The 20,000-nt window shown below is 42.8% G+C and overlaps 1 protein-coding gene across 1 annotated transcript in view; it reads left to right on the plus strand.

The window, feature by feature from the left end:
- The first annotated feature begins 5,953 nt into the window (after positions 1–5,953).
- The window catches only part of col9a1a (collagen, type IX, alpha 1a), a 15,258-nt gene continuing 1,211 nt past the window's right edge, over positions 5,954–20,000 (plus strand). Inside the window, exons 1-28 of the mRNA XM_062026369.1 lie at positions 5,954–6,126; positions 6,380–6,454; positions 9,023–9,061; positions 9,142–9,204; positions 14,565–14,618; positions 14,700–14,735; positions 14,816–14,839; positions 14,920–14,973; positions 15,038–15,091; positions 15,171–15,203; positions 15,273–15,329; positions 15,395–15,448; positions 15,522–15,575; positions 15,649–15,702; positions 15,765–15,818; positions 15,890–15,943; positions 16,025–16,078; positions 16,378–16,431; positions 16,493–16,546; positions 16,617–16,661; positions 16,742–16,795; positions 16,864–16,917; positions 16,994–17,047; positions 19,087–19,158; positions 19,372–19,407; positions 19,478–19,522; positions 19,604–19,636; positions 19,706–19,852. Of these exons, the coding sequence (XP_061882353.1) occupies positions 6,058–6,126; positions 6,380–6,454; positions 9,023–9,061; positions 9,142–9,204; positions 14,565–14,618; positions 14,700–14,735; positions 14,816–14,839; positions 14,920–14,973; positions 15,038–15,091; positions 15,171–15,203; positions 15,273–15,329; positions 15,395–15,448; positions 15,522–15,575; positions 15,649–15,702; positions 15,765–15,818; positions 15,890–15,943; positions 16,025–16,078; positions 16,378–16,431; positions 16,493–16,546; positions 16,617–16,661; positions 16,742–16,795; positions 16,864–16,917; positions 16,994–17,047; positions 19,087–19,158; positions 19,372–19,407; positions 19,478–19,522; positions 19,604–19,636; positions 19,706–19,852 (1,530 nt within the window). The 5' untranslated portion in view covers positions 5,954–6,057. The remainder of the gene's footprint in view (positions 6,127–6,379; positions 6,455–9,022; positions 9,062–9,141; positions 9,205–14,564; positions 14,619–14,699; positions 14,736–14,815; positions 14,840–14,919; positions 14,974–15,037; positions 15,092–15,170; positions 15,204–15,272; positions 15,330–15,394; positions 15,449–15,521; positions 15,576–15,648; positions 15,703–15,764; positions 15,819–15,889; positions 15,944–16,024; positions 16,079–16,377; positions 16,432–16,492; positions 16,547–16,616; positions 16,662–16,741; positions 16,796–16,863; positions 16,918–16,993; positions 17,048–19,086; positions 19,159–19,371; positions 19,408–19,477; positions 19,523–19,603; positions 19,637–19,705; positions 19,853–20,000) is intronic.

Genomic DNA, 20,000 nt, shown 5'->3' on the forward strand with positions numbered 1-20,000 from the left:
ATACTCGCTTTGTTGCTGTTGAAAATGGCAACTTGACTGATTGTTTACGTGAGTTGCTGTAGTGACGTCACGTGCGACATAGCTATCAAAATATGACATTGTTGTATCGTGTGTGAATCAATACCCGCTTGTACTGACGGTATTTGCTCAGTGCCCATACAAGTATTGAATACGGCACTCATCCCTAGTTGGATGATTAGTTCTTCCTTCTCCTCCCCTCCACTGATAATAATACTTGAAGAAATGTAGTTTACTTGCCGCAATGGAAGCAAGTGTTAGTAACTTAAAAGACTGTGTGGAGGGCCGCTTTTAACAATGAGTAATGTATGTATATATATATATATATATATATATATATATATATATATATATATATATATATATATATATATATATATATATATATATATATATATATATATAATACATTAACAATATATTTTTTTACATAAGCTGCAAAAAAATATTTACATTTTACTTTAAAAACTGGCAGCTCAGTCACCAAAATTTTACAGTAAAAGCAGTGTTTTTTACAGCATATAAAAAAATTAAATAAATAGAACGGAATGGAGAAACAATACCACTGTTTTTAGCGGGAAAATTCAAGCAACAGTTGTTTTTTTTTTAACCGTAAAATCTTGTTTTTGTGATTGTTTTTTTAATGTTTCAGTGTCTTACTGTATATGGGGGAAAAAACAGTACCAAAGTTGATTTTACGGGAAAAAAACTCAGTCGGCGGAATTTCACCGTAAAATCTATTGTCAATTTTACAGTCTACAGTTTGATTGATCATTTGTTTTAAGTCAAGCAGATATTTAAGTACAGTATTTATTTTATTTTAACAAAAACATTTCTTGGAATACATGATAAAATAATATTTTGATTTTGATAATATTGAATTTTAAAAGATATGCAATCGCATGCAGTACATGATTTTTAATGTCAAAAGGGAAAAAACTAATATTTTTAGTAAGAAATTTTAAGCATTTTATTAACGCATATTATTTTCAGGGTTTCGCAGGCCACTTAAAATAAGGTGGCGGGCCAGATTTGAGTTTGACACCTGTGACCTACATTTAGAAATCACATTTGGCACATTTAGGTAATATAGCAACTTCGAGATGATTAATATTAAGTTGCAAGGTCATTTTTTAATACATAAAAGTCGATTTCTGAGAGTGAAACCCAAATTCTCCTATTGGATTAATGATTTCAAGTTATTAATACAATCTCGGAAAATGAAAACAAAAAAATCCTTTAACTATTGTTTTTATTGTGGGGATTTAAGTTAGGTAAGACCAAATGGTTTTATTTTATTATAATTTTAAATAAAATGATGACCGGATGAAGGTCATATTCAGTGATGACCGGATGAAGGTCATATTCAGTGATGACCGGATGAAGGTCATATTCAGTGATGACCGGATGAAGGTCATATTTAGTGATGACCGGATGAAGGTCATTTTTAGTGATGACCAGATGAAGGTCATATTCAGTGATGACCGGATGAAAGTCATATTCAGTGATGACCGGACGAATGTCATATTCAGTGATGACCGGACAAAGGTCAAATTCAGTGATGACCGGATGAAGGTCATATTCAGTGATGACCGGATGAAGGTCATATTTAGTGATGACCGGATGAAGGTCATATTCAGTGATGACCGGATGAAGGTCATATTCAGTGATGACCGGATGAAGGTCATATTTAGTGATGACGGGATGAAGGTCATATTCAGTGATGACCGGATGAAAGTCATATTCAGTGATGACCGGATGAAGGTCATATTTAGTGATGACCGGATGAAGGTCATATTCAGTGATGACCGGATGAAGGTCATATTCAGTGATGACCGGATGAAGGTCATATTTAGTGATGACCGGACGAATGTCATATTCAGTGATGACCGGATAAAGGTCATATTTAGTGATGACCGGATGAAGGTCATATTCAGTGATGACCGGATAAAGGTCATATTTAGTGATGACCGGATGAAGGTCATATTCAGTGATGACCGGATGAAGGTCACATTCAATGATGACCGGATGAAAGTCACATTCAGTGATGAAGGTCGTATTCAGTGATGACCGGATGAAAGTCATATTCAGTGATGACCGGACGAAGGTCAAATTCAGTGATGACCGGATGAAGGTCATATTTAGTGATGACCGGATGAAGGTCATATTCAGTGATGACCGGATGAAAGTCATATTCAGTGATGACCGGATGAAGGTCATATTTAGTGATGACCGGATGAAGGTCATATTCAGTGATGACCGGATGAAGGTCAAATTCAGTGATGACCGGATGAAAGTCATATTCAGTGATGACCGGATGAAGCTCATATTCAGTGATGACCGGATGAAGGTCATATTCAGTGATGACCGGATGAAGGTCGTATTCAGTGATGACCGGATGAAAGTCAAATTTCAGTGATGACCGGACGAAGGTCATATTCAGTGATGACCGGATGAAGGTCATATTTAGTGATGACCGGATGAAGGTCATATTCAGTGAAGACCGGATGAAGGTCATATTCAGTGATGACCGGATGAAGGTCATATTTAGTGATGACCGGATGAAGGTCATATTCAGTGATGACCGGATGAAAGTCATATTCAGTGATGACCGGATGAAAGTCATATTCAGTGATGACCGGATGAAGGTCATATTTAGTGATGACCGGATGAAGGTCATGTTCAGTGATGACCGGATGAAGGTCATATTCAGTGATGACCGGCTGAAGGTCATATTCAGTGATGACCGGATGAAGGTCATGTTCAGTGATGACCGGATGAAGGTCATATTCAGTGATGACCGGATGAAGGTCGTATTCAGTGATGACCGGATGAAAGTCATATTCAGTGATGACCGGACGAAGGTCATATTTAGTGATGACCGGATGAAGGTCATATTCAGTGATGACCGGATGAAAGTCATATTCAGTGATGACCGGATGAAGGTCATATTTAGTGATGACCGGATGAAGGTCATATTCAGTGATGACCGGATGAAGGTCATATTCAGTGATGACCGGATGAAGGTCATATTTAGTGATGACCGGACGAATGTCATATTCAGTGATGACCGGATAAAGGTCATATTTAGTGATGACCGGATGAAGGTCATATTCAGTGATGACCGGATGAAGGTCACATTCAATGATGACCGGATGAAAGTCACATTCAGTGATGAAGGTCGTATTCAGTGATGACCGGATGAAAGTCATATTCAGTGATGACCGGACGAAGGTCAAATTCAGTGATGACCGGATGAAGGTCATATTCAGTGATGACCGGATGAAGGTCATATTTAGTGATGACCGGATGAAGGTCATATTCAGTGATGACCGGATGAAAGTCATATTCAGTGATGACCGGATGAAGGTCATATTTAGTGATGACCGGATGAAGGTCATATTCAGTGATGACCGGATGAAGGTCAAATTCAGTGATGACCGGATGAAAGTCATATTCAGTGATGACCGGATGAAGCTCATATTCAGTGATGACCGGATGAAGGTCATATTCAGTGATGACCTGATGAAGGTCGTATTCAGTGATGACCGGATGAAAGTCAAATTTCAGTGATGACCGGACGAAGGTCATATTCAGTGATGACCGGATGAAGGTCATATTTAGTGATGACCGGATGAAGGTCATATTCAGTGAAGACCGGATGAAGGTCATATTCAGTGATGACCGGATGAAGGTCATATTTAGTGATGACCGGATGAAGGTCATATTCAGTGATGACCGGATGAAAGTCATATTCAGTGATGACCGGATGAAGGTCATATTTAGTGATGACCGGATGAAGGTCATATTCAGTGATGACCGGATGAAGGTCATATTCAGTGATGACCGGATGAAGGTCATATTCAGTGATGACCGGATGAAAGTCATATTCAGTGATGACCGGATGAAAGTCATATTCAGTGATGACCGGATGAAGGTCATATTTAGTGATGACCGGATGAAGGTCATGTTCAGTGATGACCGGATGAAGGTCATATTCAGTGATGACCGGCTGAAGGTCATATTCAGTGATGACCGGATGAAGGTCATGTTCAGTGATGACCGGATGAAGGTCATATTCAGTGATGACCGGATGAAGGTCGTATTCAGTGATGACCGGATGAAAGTCATATTCAGTGATGACCGGACGAAGGTCATATTCAGTGATGACCGGATGAAGGTCAAATTCAGTGATGACCAGATGAAGGTCATATTCAGTGATGACCGGATGAAAGTCATATTCAGTGATGACCGGATGAAGGTCATATTCAGTGATGACCAGATGAAGGTCATATTCAGTGATGACCAGATGAAGGTCATATTCAGTGATGACCGGATGAAAGTCATATTCAGTGATGACCGGATGAAGCTCATATTCAGTGATGACCAGATGAAGGTCAATTTCAGTGATGACCGAATGAAGGTCATATTCAGTGATGACCGGATGAAGGTCATATTCAGTGATGACCGGATGAAAGTCATATTCAGTGATGACCGGATGAAGGTCATATTCAGTGATGACCGGATGAAGGTCGTATTCAGTGATGACCGGATGAAAGTCATATTCAGTGATGACTGGATGAAGGTCGTATTCAGTGATGACCGGATGAGATGAAAGTCATATTCAGTGATGACCGGATGAAGGTCATATTCAGTGATGACCAGATGAAGGTCAAATTCAGTGATGACCAGATGAAGGTCGTATTCAGTGATGACCAGATGAAAGTCAAATTTCAGTGATGGCCGGACGAAGGTCAAATTCAGTGATGACCGGATGAAGGTCATATTCAGTGATGACCGGATGAAGGTCATATTCAGTGATGACCGGACGAAGGTCGTTTTCAGTGATGACCGGATGAAAGTCAAATTTCAGTGATGGCCGGACGAAGGTCAAATTCAGTGATGACCGGATGAAGGTCATATTCAGTGATGACCAGATGAAGGTCAAATTCAGTGATGACCAGATGAAGGTTGTATTCAGTGATGACCAGATGAAAGTCAAATTTCAGTGATGGCCGGACGAAGGTCAAATTCAGTGATGACCGGATGAAGGTCATATTCAGTGATGACCGGATGAAGGTCATATTCAGTGATGACCGGATGAAAGTCATATTTAGTGATGACCGGATGAAGGTCATATTCAGTGATGACCGGATGAAGGTCATATTCAGTGATGACCAGATGAAGGTAATTTATAGTGATGACCGGATGAAGGTCATATTCAGTGATGACCAGATGAAGGTAATTTATAGTGATGACCGGATGAAGGTCATATTCAGCGATGACCGGATGAAGGTCATATTCAGTGATGACCAGATGAAGGTAATTTATAGTGATGACCGGATGAAGGTCATATTCAGTGATGACCGGATGAAGGTCATATTCTGTGATGACCGGATGAAGGTCATATTCAGTGATGACCAGATGAAGGTCATTTATAGTGATGACCGGATGAAGGTCATATTCAGTGATGACCAGATGAAGGTCATTTATAGTGATGACCGGATGAAGGTCATATTCAGTGATGACCAGATGAAGGTCATTTATAGTGATGACCGGATGAAGGTCATATTCAGTGATGACCAGATGAAGGTCATTTATAGTGATGACCGGATGAAGGTCATATTCAGTGATGACCAGATGAAGGTCATTTATAGTGATGACCGGATGAAGGTCATATTCAGTGATGACCAGATGAAGGTCATTTATAGTGATGACCGGATGAAGGTCATTTATAGTGATGACCAGATGAAGGTCATTTATAGTGATGATCGGATGAAGGTCATATACTGTATGTGTGACATTGAAAACAAATATTTTCAGAGACTTTTAGGACTTGAGGTGAGGTTTCAGCTGCACACTTTGTGTAGGAGCCACAGTTCGGTCCTCCTCCATGCCAGCATCTCATGAATAACGGGCCCCTCCTCCCAGCCTTCCACTCGGGAGAGTGGGGGGTGTGACAGGTGAACCGTTGGCGAGTAACGTGACTAATCCGGGGAAAAGGAGACTGGCGGCGTCTCGATCACTCCAGGGAAGACCATGGTTCTGTCCAGGACCCCTCAGCGGTTTTTGCTGCTACTCTCACTGCTGGTGACTTGCTGGGCTCAGGTAAGGCGCTTGTTTCTCTGCACCAGGACCAAGATGACGTATTTACCGTCCACGCACATCTGTGGGCGCTGAAATGCTGCATCCCAGCATTCTTGGCGAGGGTTTTCGGATTTGTGACCGTATAAATGTTTTGACTTTTAAACCGTGGTGGTCCTCACCTGGTACTGATCCAGTGGCCTCGGACCGGCCAGACAAAGAGAGCCTGTGTGTGTCGCACTGGGGAAACCAACCTATATTTATATTTCTTCTGCAGAGGGGCCCAGTCGGTCCCAGAGGCCCCCCGGGACCACCTGGAATCGCTGGCGTGCCTGGAGTGGACGGCATTGACGTGAGTGACCTTTTCTTTGGGAACCAACACAAAGCTCTGCTTGTCGGAGCAGGAAAGCCTCTTAGTCTAAGCTACTTTCCCCCGCATAAAATGTAGCATTTGGTTTTTTCCCAAAAGACAAATATATATTTGTTAGAAGAGAACCTGGTGGACACGTGACAGCGGGTCATAGCAGTCCCCATGGTTGTTAGAAGAGAACCTAGTGGACATGTGACAACAGGTCATAGCGGACCCCATGGTTGTTAGAAGAGAACCTGGTGGACACATGACAGCGGGTCATACGAGTACCCAGGGTTGTTAGAAGAGAACGTGGTGGACACGTGACAGCGGGTCATAGCAGTCCCCATGGTTGTTAGAAGAGAACCTAGTGGACATGTGACAGCGGGTCATAGCAGTCCCCATGGTTGTTAGAAGAGAACCTGGTGGACACGTGACAGCGGGTAATAGCAGTCCCCGTGGTTGTTAGAAGAGAACCTAGTGGACATGTGACAGCGGGTCATAGCAGTCCCCATGGTTGTTAGAAGAGAACCTGGTGGGTATGTGACAACAGGTCATAGCGGACCCCATGGTTGTTAGAAGAGAACCTGGTGGGTACGTGACAGCGGGTCATAGCAGTCCCCATGGTTGTTAGAAGAGAACCTAGTGGACATGTGACAGCGGGTCATAGCAGTCCCCATGGTTGTTAGAAGAGAACCTGGTGGACACATGACAGGGGGTCATAGCAGTCCCCATGGTTGTTAGAAGAGAACCTGGTGGACACATGACAGCGGGTCATACGAGTACCCAGTGTTGTTAGAAGAGAACCTGGTGGACACGTGACAGCGGGTCATAGCAGTCCCCATGGTTGTTGAAGAGAACCTGGTGGACACGTGACAGCGGGTCATAGCGGTCCCCATGGTTGTTAGAAGAGAACCTGGTGGACATGTGACAGCGGGTCATAGCAGTCCCCATGGTTGTTAGAAGAGAACCTGGTGGACACGTGACAGCGGGTCATAGCGGTCCCCATGGTTGTTAGAAGAGAACCTGGTGGACATGTGACAGCGGGTCATAGCAGTCCCCATGGTTCTTAGAAGAGAACCTGGTGGACACATGACAGGGGGTCATATCAGTCCCCATGGTTGTTAGAAGAGAACCTGGTGGACACATGACAGCGGGTCATAGCAGTCCCCATGGTTGTTAGAAGAGAACCTGGTGGACACATGACAGCGGGTCATAGCAGTCCCCATGGTTGTTAGAAGAGAACCTGGTGGGTATGTGACAACAGGTCATAGCGGACCCCATGGTTGTTAGAAGAGAACCTGGTGGGTACGTGACAGCGGGTCATAGCAGTCCCCATGGTTGTTAGAAGAGAACCTAGTGGACATGTGACAGCGGGTCATAGCAGTCCCCATGGTTGTTAGAAGAGAACCTGGTGGACACGTGACAACAGGTCATAGCGGACCCCATGGTTGTTAGAAGAGAACCTGGTGGACACATGACAGCGGGTCATACGAGTACCCAGTGTTGTTAGAAGAGAACCTGGTGGACACGTGACAGCGGGTCATAGCAGTCCCCATGGTTGTTGAAGAGAACCTGGTGGACACGTGACAGCGGGTCATAGCGGTCCCCATGGTTGTTAGAAGAGAACCTGGTGGACATGTGACAGCGGGTCATAGCAGTCCCCATGGTTGTTAGAAGAGAACCTGGTGGACACGTGACAGCGGGTCATAGCGGTCCCCATGGTTGTTAGAAGAGAACCTGGTGGACATGTGACAGCGGGTCATAGCAGTCCCCATGGTTGTTAGAAGAGAACCTGGTGGACACATGACAGGGGGTCATATCAGTCCCCATGGTTGTTAGAAGAGAACCTGGTGGACACGTGACTGCGGGTCATAGCAGTCCCCAGGGTTGTTAAAAGAGAACCTGGTGGACATGTGACAGCGGGTCATAGCAGTCCCCATGGTTGTTGGAAGAGAATTTGGTGAACACATGACAGCGGGTCATAGAAGTCCCCATGGTTGTTAGAAGAGAACCTGGTGGGTATGTGACAGTGGGTCATAGCAGTCCCCATGGTTGTTTGAAGAGAATCTGATGGGTACGTGACAGCGGGTCATAGCAGTCCCCATGGTTGTTAGAAGAGAATTTGGTGAACACATGACAGCGGGTCATAGAAGTCCCCATGGTTGTTAGAAGAGAACCTGGTGGACATGTGACAGCGGGTCATAGCAGTCCCCATGGTTGTTAGAAGAGAATTTGGTGAACACATGACAGCGGGTCATAGAAGTCCCCATGGTTGTTAGAAGAGAACCTGGTGGGTATGTGACAGTGGGTCATAGTGGCCCCATGGTTGTTAGAAGAGAACCTGATGGGTATGTGACAGTGGGTCATAGTGGCCCCATGGTTGTTAGAAGAGAACCTGGTGGACACGTGACAGCGGGTCATAGCTGTCCCCAGGGAACATGCTAGCACGCCCCCTAGTGGCTGTGAGGACAGCCCAGCTTCCAGAGGCTAATCCTAGCACTTAGCATGCGTGCAACAGTCCTGGGGAGGGAAAGCTAAGCTAACGCCACATGTTGATGTTGCATTCAGGGCGAGAGAGGAGACGACTCCAAAGTGAACGGCCAACCGGTGAGTGACCTTGGACCCGTATCCAACTGTAAATGAACCCCTCACCCACAGTGTTAACGAGGACTGATGGATTCTTTCAGGGTCCTGATGGGCAAAACGGCAAAAACGGCGCTCCTGGGGCTTCAGGACTTCCAGGAGCAGATGTAAGTGAACCCACACAAAAGCTTAAGATAAGATGAGAGTGTGGACGACACATATTCATCCCACTGCATCATACCTTTTGTTTTTACAATGTGTTATCTTATCGTTAGCATTGAAGCGCCATCGTGGCCGCTAGCTTTGAAGTGTCATTGTATCGTTAGCATTGCATCGTTAGCATTTACATGTCACCGTACAGTTAGCATTGACGTGTCATCGTATCGTTAGCATCGATGTGTCATCGTACCGTTAGCATTTACATGTCACCGTACAGTTAGTATTGATGTGTCATCGTATCGTTAGCATCGATGTGTCATTGCGTCGGTAGCATTTACATGTCACCGTACAGTTAGCATTGACGTGTCATCGTATCGTTAGCATCGATGTGTCATCGTACCGTTAGCATTTACATGTCACCGTACAGTTAGTATTGATGTGTCATCGTATCGTTAGCATCGATGTGTCATTGCGTCGGTAGCATTTACATGTCACCGTACAGTTAGCACTGACGTGTCATCGTATCGTTAGCAATTCCGCGCCATCATTGTCAAAAGCATTGACGCGTCATCGTTAGCATTTATGTGTCACCGTACAGTTAGCATTGACGTGTCATCGTTGTCGTTAGTATTGACTCGTCGTCGTTGTCAAAAGCATTGATGTGTCATTGTTGTTTTTATCATTAACGTGTCATCGCACCATTAGCATTGACATGTCATCATATTAGCATTGACGCATTATTGTTGTTGTTAGCATTAACGTGTCATCATATTGTTAGCATTGACACATTATTGTTGTTAGCATTAACGTGTCATCATATTGTTAGCATTGACACATTATTGTTGTTGTTAGCATTAACGTGTCATCATATTGTTAGCATTGACACATTATTGTTGTTGTTAGCATTAACGTGTCATCATATTGTTAGCATTGACACATTATTGTTGTTGTTAGCATTAACGTGTCATTGTATTGTTAGCACTGACACATTATTGTTGTTGTTAGCATTAACGTGCCATAGTATTGTTAGCATTGACGCACCATTGTTGTTGACATGTCAGTATATTGTTAGCATTGATGTGTCATATTACCATCTTATCATTCACATTTATGTCATATTGTTAGCATTGAAGTGTCATTATATTGTTAGCATTGACGTGTCATGTCGTTAGCATGGACATCGTATCTTATCATTAGCATTGATGTGTCATACTGTTCGCACTGACATCTCATCGTATCATTAGCATTGACATGTCATCGTATCGTTAGCATTGACGTGCTATCTCGTCATTAGGTTTGACGTTACATTATAGTGTTAGCATTGACGTGTCATTGTACCGTTAGCATTGATGTTGATGTGTCATCGTGTTGTTAGCTTTGACGCGTTACCTCATCGTTAGCGTTGATGTTTCACCATAATTGTTAGCATTGATGTGTCATCGTATCGTTAGCTTTGACGCGTTACCTCATTGTTAGCATTGACGTGCCATTGTATCGTTAGCATTGATGTTGATGTGTCATCGTATCGTTAGCTTTGACGCGTTACCTCATCGTTAGCATTGACGTGTCAATGTATCGTTAGCATTGATGTTGATGTGTCATCGTATCGTTAGCTTTGACGCGTTACCTCATCGTTAGCATTGATGTTTCATCATAATTGTTAGCATTGATGACAAATCCTCACTGATTAAGAGTCAAGTCGATCAGTGCTAGCTAATAAGCTAAACGCCACAAACGATAAACTCATTGTCCAGCACATCTCTTAAGGCATCAGGGAGTGAGTACTACGCAACACACTACTACTACTACTATTACTAGTGACTACTAATGGACGTTAGTAATACCATCACAACTACATATTACCATGACTAATGACTACTAGTACTCACAATATAAGTGACTACTAGTACATGTTACTACTACAACTAGTGACTACTAGTACATGTTACTACTACAACAACAGTAATTGACTACCAGTACATGTTACTACAACAACTAGTGACTACTGGTACATTTTACTCCAACTCCAACTACAAAGAATAACTACTACTACATGTTACAACTACTACTACTAGTACATGTTTCTATTACAACTACTGACTACTACTTCAGTACATATTATTATTACATGTACTAGTACATGTTAATGCGACTACAACAACTGATTACTAGTACATTTCACTACTATTACAAGTAGTGAATAGTACATGTTGCTATTACATATAGTGACTCCAAATACATAATACTACAACTACAATTAGTGACTTCTTACTACTATTACAACTAGTGACTACTAGTACATGCAAATTTTAGTACTGCTACAGCACAAATCTACTAGTCGACATTTCTACTAGTACTACTGCTAGTAAATGTAACAACAAGTATAACTACTAGTAAATGTAACTACAAGTAGACATAACTACAAGTACTACTACTAGTAAAGGTAACTACAAACAGACATAACTACAGGTACTACTACTAGTAAATGTAACTACAAGTAGACATTACTACGAATACTACTACTAGTAAATGTAACGACAAGTAGACATAACTACAAGTACTAGTGCAAGTAAATGTAACTACAATTATTACTGCTAGTAAATGTAACTATAAGTAGACATAACTACAAGTACTACTGCTAGTAAATGTAACTACAAGTAGACATTACTAGGAATACTACTACTAGTAAATGTAACGACAAGTAGACATAACTACAAGTACTAGAGCAAGTAAATGTAACTACAATTATTACTGCTAGTAAATGTAACTATAAGTAGACATAACTACAAGTACTACTGCTAGTAAATGTAACTACAAGTAGACATGACTACAAGTACTACTGCTAGTAAATTTAACAAGTAGACATAAGTGCAAGTACTACTACTAGTAAATGTAACAACAAGTAGACATAACTGCAAGTACTATTACTAGTAAATGTAACTACAAGTACACATAACTACAAGTACTACTGCTAATAAATGTAACTACAAGTAGACATTACTACTAGTACTATTGCTAGTAAATCTAACTACAAGTAGACATAACCATGAGTACTACTGCTAGTAAATGTAACTACAAGTAGACATTACTACTAGTACTACTACTAGTAAATGTAACTACAAGTAGACATAACTACAAGTGCTACTGCTAGAAAATGTAACTACACGTAGACATAACTGCAAGTAATACTACTAGTAAACGTAATTCCAAGTAGACATAACTGCAAGTACTACTGCTAGTAAATGTAACTACCAGTAGACATAACTACAAGTACTACTACTAGAAAATGTAACCTCAAGTAGACATAACTACAAGTACTACTGCTAGTAAATGTAACTACAAGTAGACATTACTACGAATACTACTACTAGTAAATGTAACGACAAGTAGACATAACTACAAGTACTAGAGCAAGTAAATGTAACTACAATTATTACTGCTAGTAAATGTAACTATAAGTAGACATAACTACAAGTACTACTGCTAGTAAATGTAACTACAAGTAGACATGACTACAAGTACTACTGCTAGTAAATGTAACAAGTAGACATAAGTGCAAGTACTACTACTAGTAAATGTAACAACAAGTAGACATAACTGCAAGTACTATTACTAGTAAATGTAACTACAAGTACACATAACTACAAGTACTACTGCTAGTAAATGTAACTACAGGTAGACATTACTACTAGTACTATTGCTAGTAAATCTAACTACAAGTAGACATAACTATGAGTACTACTGCTAGTAAATGTAACTACAAGTAGACATTACTACTAGTACTACTACTAGTAAATGTACTACACGTAGACATAACTACAAGTGCTACTGCTAGAAAATGTAACTACACGTAGACATAACTGCAAGTAATACTACTAGTAAACGTCATTTCAAGTAGACATAACTGCAAGTACTACTGCTAGTAAATGTAACTACAAGTAGACATAACTACAAGTACTACTACTAGAAAATGTAACCTCAAGTAGACATAACAACAAGTACTACTGCTAGTAAATGTAACTACAAGTAGACATTACTACTAGTACTACTGATGGTAAATGTAACTACACGTAGACACAATTAAAATTACTACTGCTAGCAAATGTAACTACAAGTAGACATTACTACTAGTACTACTACTAGTAAAGGTAACTACAAACAGACATAACTACAGGTACTACTACTAGTAAATGTAACTACAAGTAGACATTACTATGAATACTACTACTAGTAAATGTAACGACAAGTAGACATAACTACAAGTACTAGTGCAAGTAAATGTAACTACAATTAATACTGCTAGTAAATGTAACTATAAGTAGACATAACTAAAAGTACTACTGCTAGTAAATGTAACTACAAGTAGACATAACTACAAGTACTACTGCTAGTAAATGTAACAAGTAGACATAAGTGCAAGTACTACTACTAGTAAATGTAACAACAAGTAGACATTACTGCAAGTACTATTACTAGTAAATGTAACTACAAGTACACATAACTACAAGTACTACTGCTAGTAAATGTAACTACAAGTAGACATTACTACTAGTACTATTGCTAGTAAATCTAACTACAAGTAGACATAACCATGAGTACTACTACTAGTAAATGTAACTACAAGTAGACATAACTACCAGTGCTACTGCTAGAAAATGTAACTACACGTAGACATAACTGCAAGTAATACTACTAGTAAACGTAATTCCAAGTAGACATAACTGCAAGTACTACTGCTAGTAAATGTAACTACCAGTAGACATAACTACAAGTACTACTACTAGAAAATGTAACCTCAAGTAGACATAACTACAAGTACTACTGCTAGTAAATGTAACTACAAGTAGACATTACTACTAGTACTACTGATGGTAAATGTAACTACAAGTAGACATTACTACTAGTACTACTGATGGTAAATGTAACTACACGTAGACACAACTACAAGTACTACTGCTAGCAAATGTAACTACAAGTAGACATTACTACTAGAACTACTGCTAGTAAATGTAACTACATAACTACAAGTACTACACTAGTAAATGTAAATTCAAGTAGACATTACTACAAGTACTACTACAATTGAGTAGACCAGTTCAAGTTAAGGTCCTGCAACAGCCACCATCTTTGTATCCTGTAACAAGGCATACTGTTGCCTTATGTAAACCACGCCCCCTCTAGCCCCGCCTCTAACCTGCTAAAGGGCTTCTTATTGGAAGAGAGTATTTGTGAGATGTCACACTTGATGACAGTGTTGACGGTCCTCTTGATACGTAGTAGGCGTCGCCAGCCATCGTTAAGTCCATCACCTGGTGTCTCTGCTGTGGTCCCTAAAGGACACAAAATCCATCATTCATGTTTCCTTCAGGGACTTGTGGGACCTCCAGGAGATCCAGGTCCACCAGGCCTGAAAGGACAAAAAGTGAGTAAGACAATTTTGTCATCAGACGTTATTGAAGTGTCTTGCGTGTTTGAAACAATATATCTGTGGTCCTGTCCTCAGGGGGATTCTGGACCTCGAGGGCCAGCCGGGGAACCGGTGAGTACACGTCAATGTTTTGACGTTTGCCCGCCCACGTCATGCTTCCCGCTCAATGAAGGACGCTTTGTCTCCGGCAGGGTGTCGGACCGGGCGGCCTGGATGTGAGTCTACGGCGGGCCACAACATCCCCGAGCAGGAGGAAGGACCCGTAACACTTGTCCTGCTTGGTCTTCTTTCACAGGGCATCCCAGGGACTGACGGACTCCCAGGAGAAATGGGAAAAGCTGGTCCTCCAGTGAGTGCACATTTGTTGTCTCTGGTGGACCCAAAAAGTACTAAATGTTGTGGGTTGGTTACAGGGCGTCAGAGGCAAGAGGGGACAAGTGGGGGCTCTTGGTGCTGTCGGACCTCGGGTACATGTCCTTGTTTACATTCTTTGCTGGGTGACATGTGCAACAGGAGAATAAGTCATGTTGAATTCATGTCTTCCAGGGTCCTCCTGGCATCTATCAAGGGGAAGAACTGGTAAGTCCTGGGAAGACTTCATTTTTAGTTGAGCAGAACTCTTCACTTCCGTCTTCTCGTTGTTCTTAGTGTCCTAGCGCCTGTACTGCTGGACTGTCAGGACACGCTGGCCTACCAGGCATGAAAGTATGTCTTTAAAAGGAGGTAATGCTTTTGTCAAACACACTTGAACTCACAACATCTGCCTGCAGGGTCACAAAGGGGTGAAGGGAGAGTCTGGTGAGCCCGGAAGACAGGGGCACAAGGTAACATCCTCTCCTCCTCAGACGTCTTCAGCTGTTGTTCGAGCACCAAGACCTTTGCTGTGTTTCCTCTCAGGGCGAGGAGGGCGAGCAGGGACTGCAGGGGAACATTGGATCTCAAGGACTTCCAGTAAAATATTTCGCCGTCTTTGTGTACACATGTGAGATGCTAACTGGCTAATATGGGACGTGTGTGATTCCAGGGCCCAGGTGGACCTAAAGGCCTCTCCGGAATAACAGGCTCCAAAGGTGAAAGGGTAAGAAGTCGTGTCGTGACGACAAAATGTCTTTGTCGAGACTAAACAATGTCTCCAAACAGGGGCCGCGAGGAAAATCTGGCGACGCGGGCCCTCAGGGCGCACTGGGATCTCCAGTGAGTTCCAGTGTTTCTGTCCAATATTCACTAAACGATGTTCTTACGGCATGTCTTGCTTTGTTGTCCAGGGGGACGTTGGCCAGAGAGGAGCCCTAGGAGAGAGCGGCCCCAGGGGTACACAGGTTAGATCTTTGTGTCCTCTTCTCATTAAACAGCTGGATTATTGCGTGTGCTGTTTCAACAGTGTCTTTGTGTCCTGACAGGGTGAGCGGGGTCCTGCTGGGATCAGAGGAGTACCAGGACCAAAGGGAGAAGCTGTGAGAACCTCACACAGGCCGCATCTTGTCTCTGTCTTTGCTGACCCGCACCTCCTTGTTTTTGTTGCTGCCACAGTTTGATTCCCACTGACAACATTTTGGGGTCTGAAAACGTTGGCCATCTTTAAACTTCTCTTTCCTGTGCAGACCTTGTCTCTGCTTCCTGTCTGTCTTGTTCCTGACTCCACCCAGCAGCTCCTTGATTGCTCTTCCTGATCCCGTCACCTTGTTTCAACATCTCGTGGTCTAAAGAAAATTATGTTGACAGTTTCTAAACTTGTTCCTCATCTCATCCCCAGGGCCTTCCTGGGCCGGATGGTCGGGAAGGAATACCTGGACTTCCAGGATCAAAGGTAATGTTGGATGTGTGGGACAACTGAAGAAACGTACATGGCTTATGTTCCTCTGGTTCAGGGTCTTCCTGGGAAGAACGGCGCTCCAGGAGATGGTGGACTTCAAGGTCTTCCCGTAAGTTGACCCAGACGCCCCCTGATTGATGGTTGGAGTTTGACCTTCTGTGTTTTTTTCCAACATATAGGGCGTTCCGGGTGCTTACGGACAAAAAGGAGTTAGCGGTCCAAAGGTACCAAAGCACACCGTCGATGGCACACTTAGCAGCACACTTGGCTAACATCTGGTTGTTCTTGTTGCCGTGGTTACCAGGGGGTCTCAGGTGACCCAGGAGTCGCAGGACTGATGGGCTCGTCTGGAAAGCAAGTATGTTTGTGGCACGTTTGAGAAGGTTTGTTCACAGAAAACATGAGCGTGATGGTCTCTGTTGCCAGGGCGAGCGTGGAGACCAGGGCGAGGTCGGCTCTGTTGGACCAAGAGGAGGACCAGTGAGTAGAACAACTCGTTCTTGGGCAAGTCCGGTGTCTCTCCAGTCATTAAAAACAATTTGTCCTTTTGTCGCAGGGTGAACGAGGAGAACGAGGACATGACGGACCATCAGGGTCCTCAGGAGGAAGGGTGAGACCTGACTAAGTATATAATAATATTCTGTTAACACTGAACTCAGAAAAAGTTTACTTACATCGTCAAGTGAAAAGAAGAACGCGTTAAAACTGGAGCTACGGTTGCTAGCATGGCTGATGCTAACATGCTAACGTAAAATAATATTATGTTGAAATTAAACTCAGACCGTTTACTTCCATCGGCATGGGAAAATTAGGAAAACACCTCAAAACTGCAGCTACGGTTGCTAGCATGGCTTATGCTAACAAGCTAGCGTATAATAATATTCTGTTAAAGCCAAACTCAGACAAAGTTTACTTCCATCGTCAAGTGAAAAGAAGAACGCGTTAAAACTGGAGCTACGGTTGCTAGCATGGCTGATGCTAACATGCTAACGTAAAATAATATTATGTTAAAATTAAACTCAGACCGTTTACTTCCATCGGCATGGGAAAATTAGGAAAACACCTCAAAACTGCAGCTACGGTTGCTAGCATGGCTTATGCTAACAAGCTAGCGTATAATAATATTCTGTTAAAGCCAAACTCAGACAAAGTTTACTTCCATCGTCAAGTGAAAAGAAGAATGCGTTAAAACTGGAGCTACGGTTGCTAGCATGGCTGATGCTAACATGCTAACGTAAAATAATATTATGTTAAAATTAAACTCAGACCGTTTACTTCCATCGGCATGGGAAAATTAGGAAAACACCTCAAAACTGCAGCTACGGTTGCTAGCATGGCTTATGCTAACAAGCTAGCGTATAATAATATTCTGTTAAAGCCAAACTCAGACAAAGTTTACTTCCATCGTCAAGTGAAAAGAAGAACGCGTTAAAACTGGAGCTACGGTTGCTAGCATGGCTGATGCTAACATGCTAACGTAAAATAATATTATGTTAAAATTAAACTCAGACCGTTTACTTCCATCGGCATGGGAAAATTAGGAAAACACCTCAAAACTGCAGCTACGGTTGCTAGCATGGCTGATGCCAACATGCTACCGTATAATATTATTCTGTTAACACTAAACTCAGACAAAGTTGACTTCCATCGGAATGTGAAAATTAGGAGAACACGGTAAAACTGAAGCTACGGTTGCTATCATGGTAGATGCTAACATGCTATTGTATATTATTCTGTTAACGCTAAACTCAGACAAAGTTTACTTCCATCGTCATGTGAAAATGAGGAAAACACCTCATAACTGCAGCTACGGTTGCTAACATGGCTGATGCTAACATGCTACCATATAATATTATTCTGTTAACGCCAAACTCAGACAAAGTTGACTTCCATCGTAATGTGAAAAACCGGAGAACGCGTAAAAACTGAAGCTACACATACATGCTAGCATGGCTGATGCTAACATACTAGCGTTCCACAATTTAGCCAAACTGTAGCTACTTTACCTCTGTCCGTCTACAAAAGAGCAAATGTTTGCTGTAAAAGACAAAACGTCGCTTTGTGAAATTCGAAAACGATTGAATTTATTGAGTTACGAGATATCAGACTAGCATAATTACCACATGCTAGCTGTGACCAATAATTGCTAGCAAGTGGCTAGCACGAAACAAAGTGACTTGGTTATCAGATGCTAACAAGCTAACACACAGTTCAAGTGTTTCCCAGAAGATTAGAGCAAGCTTTTAAAGACATTTTCAAGAATGAGGACATGTTGAAAGATGCTCTTCAGGGCTTAGAAACCGGCGTTCTTCCCTGCGCGTATGATTCAACAGAGGGTGATTGAGTGAAATAAAGCCGATACGTTGCGCTTAAGGTGTTTTTAGCACAACCGTGAAAGGTCTCTCTTGTTCCACGAGGACTCTGCCGGATTCGGGACAGGAAAAGAAGCTGGGAAGCCTCAAAGACTTCTCTGTTCCCAGGAATGCTTGAGAGCAATCAGCCTAAAAAAACGCCCCGGGGGGGGGGGGGGGGGGGGGGGGGTTGTCTACGTTTATGTGGGCTCAGTGTGGTTAGGTTAGCGTGTGGGGCGGTGCTATATATGCTAACAGGGGCGCTGGTGTTTGAATGTTTATGTTTGGGTTTGGACAGGGAGGCAAAGGCGACATGGGCCTTCCAGGACTTCCTGGACCTGCTGGATATCGAGGACAGAAGGGCGACAGGGTAAGTAAGAAACATCCCCATGATTCAGGACAACATTTTACAAAAGTGCATGAAAAGATTCTAAAAGCTCACTAGTTGCCACTGATCCACAACCAAAGATGGCCGCTAAATCCACAAACATGGCCGACTGCATCCTTTGTTAAAGCATGTCAGCTGGTCCGTCAACCGGACAGCAAACAGTTCTGTTGTTGGAATGGTTTCTTGTCTTCACAGGGCGCTGTTGGTCTGGACGGTCCAACAGGAGACCAGGTCTGTGTTTCTGCACAAAATGTTCCATAAAAAACTTGGTGTTCTAACAAACCTGTGCGGTCCACTTTAGGGAGGTGCAGGTGCTGAGGGAACACCAGGAGGGCCAGGAGAACTGGTGAGGGACCAGACTTCTTAGAACGCACATAAGTGGTCTTGTTGTGGACCTGCTTGTCATCTTGTTGGTGGTCTCTTGCAGGGTGAACAAGGGGAACCAGGAGAGAAAGGATCGGTGCGATTTACCCAAACCACAGTAGCGCTTTCTTGCTAATGCTAACAATAACAGCCCTCCTGCTTGTAGACGGGACCGCCAGGAGAGACCGGCAACAAAGGACCAGAGGGGGGCCGAGGGCAGCAGGGCAAGGAGGGCAAGTCGGGCCAGCCCGGACCACGGGGCATGCAGGGTGACATGGGAATACCTGGCCTACCTGGGAGTCAGGGACCTTCGGTGAGATGTTGGTGACGTCACAACATTCAGGACTAGTTTTGTGGTTTTGGTCAGTTGAAGTTCAACAGAAATTTGCTGGAGGACTTAACTCTGTGGGACACCACACAGTAACCGCAGTTTAGATTGAAATGCAGTATTAAGGTGTGGT

The sequence above is a fragment of the Entelurus aequoreus genome, linkage group LG18, assembly GCF_033978785.1.
Source record: "Entelurus aequoreus isolate RoL-2023_Sb linkage group LG18, RoL_Eaeq_v1.1, whole genome shotgun sequence".
Classification (NCBI taxonomy): Eukaryota; Metazoa; Chordata; class Actinopteri; order Syngnathiformes; family Syngnathidae; genus Entelurus; species Entelurus aequoreus.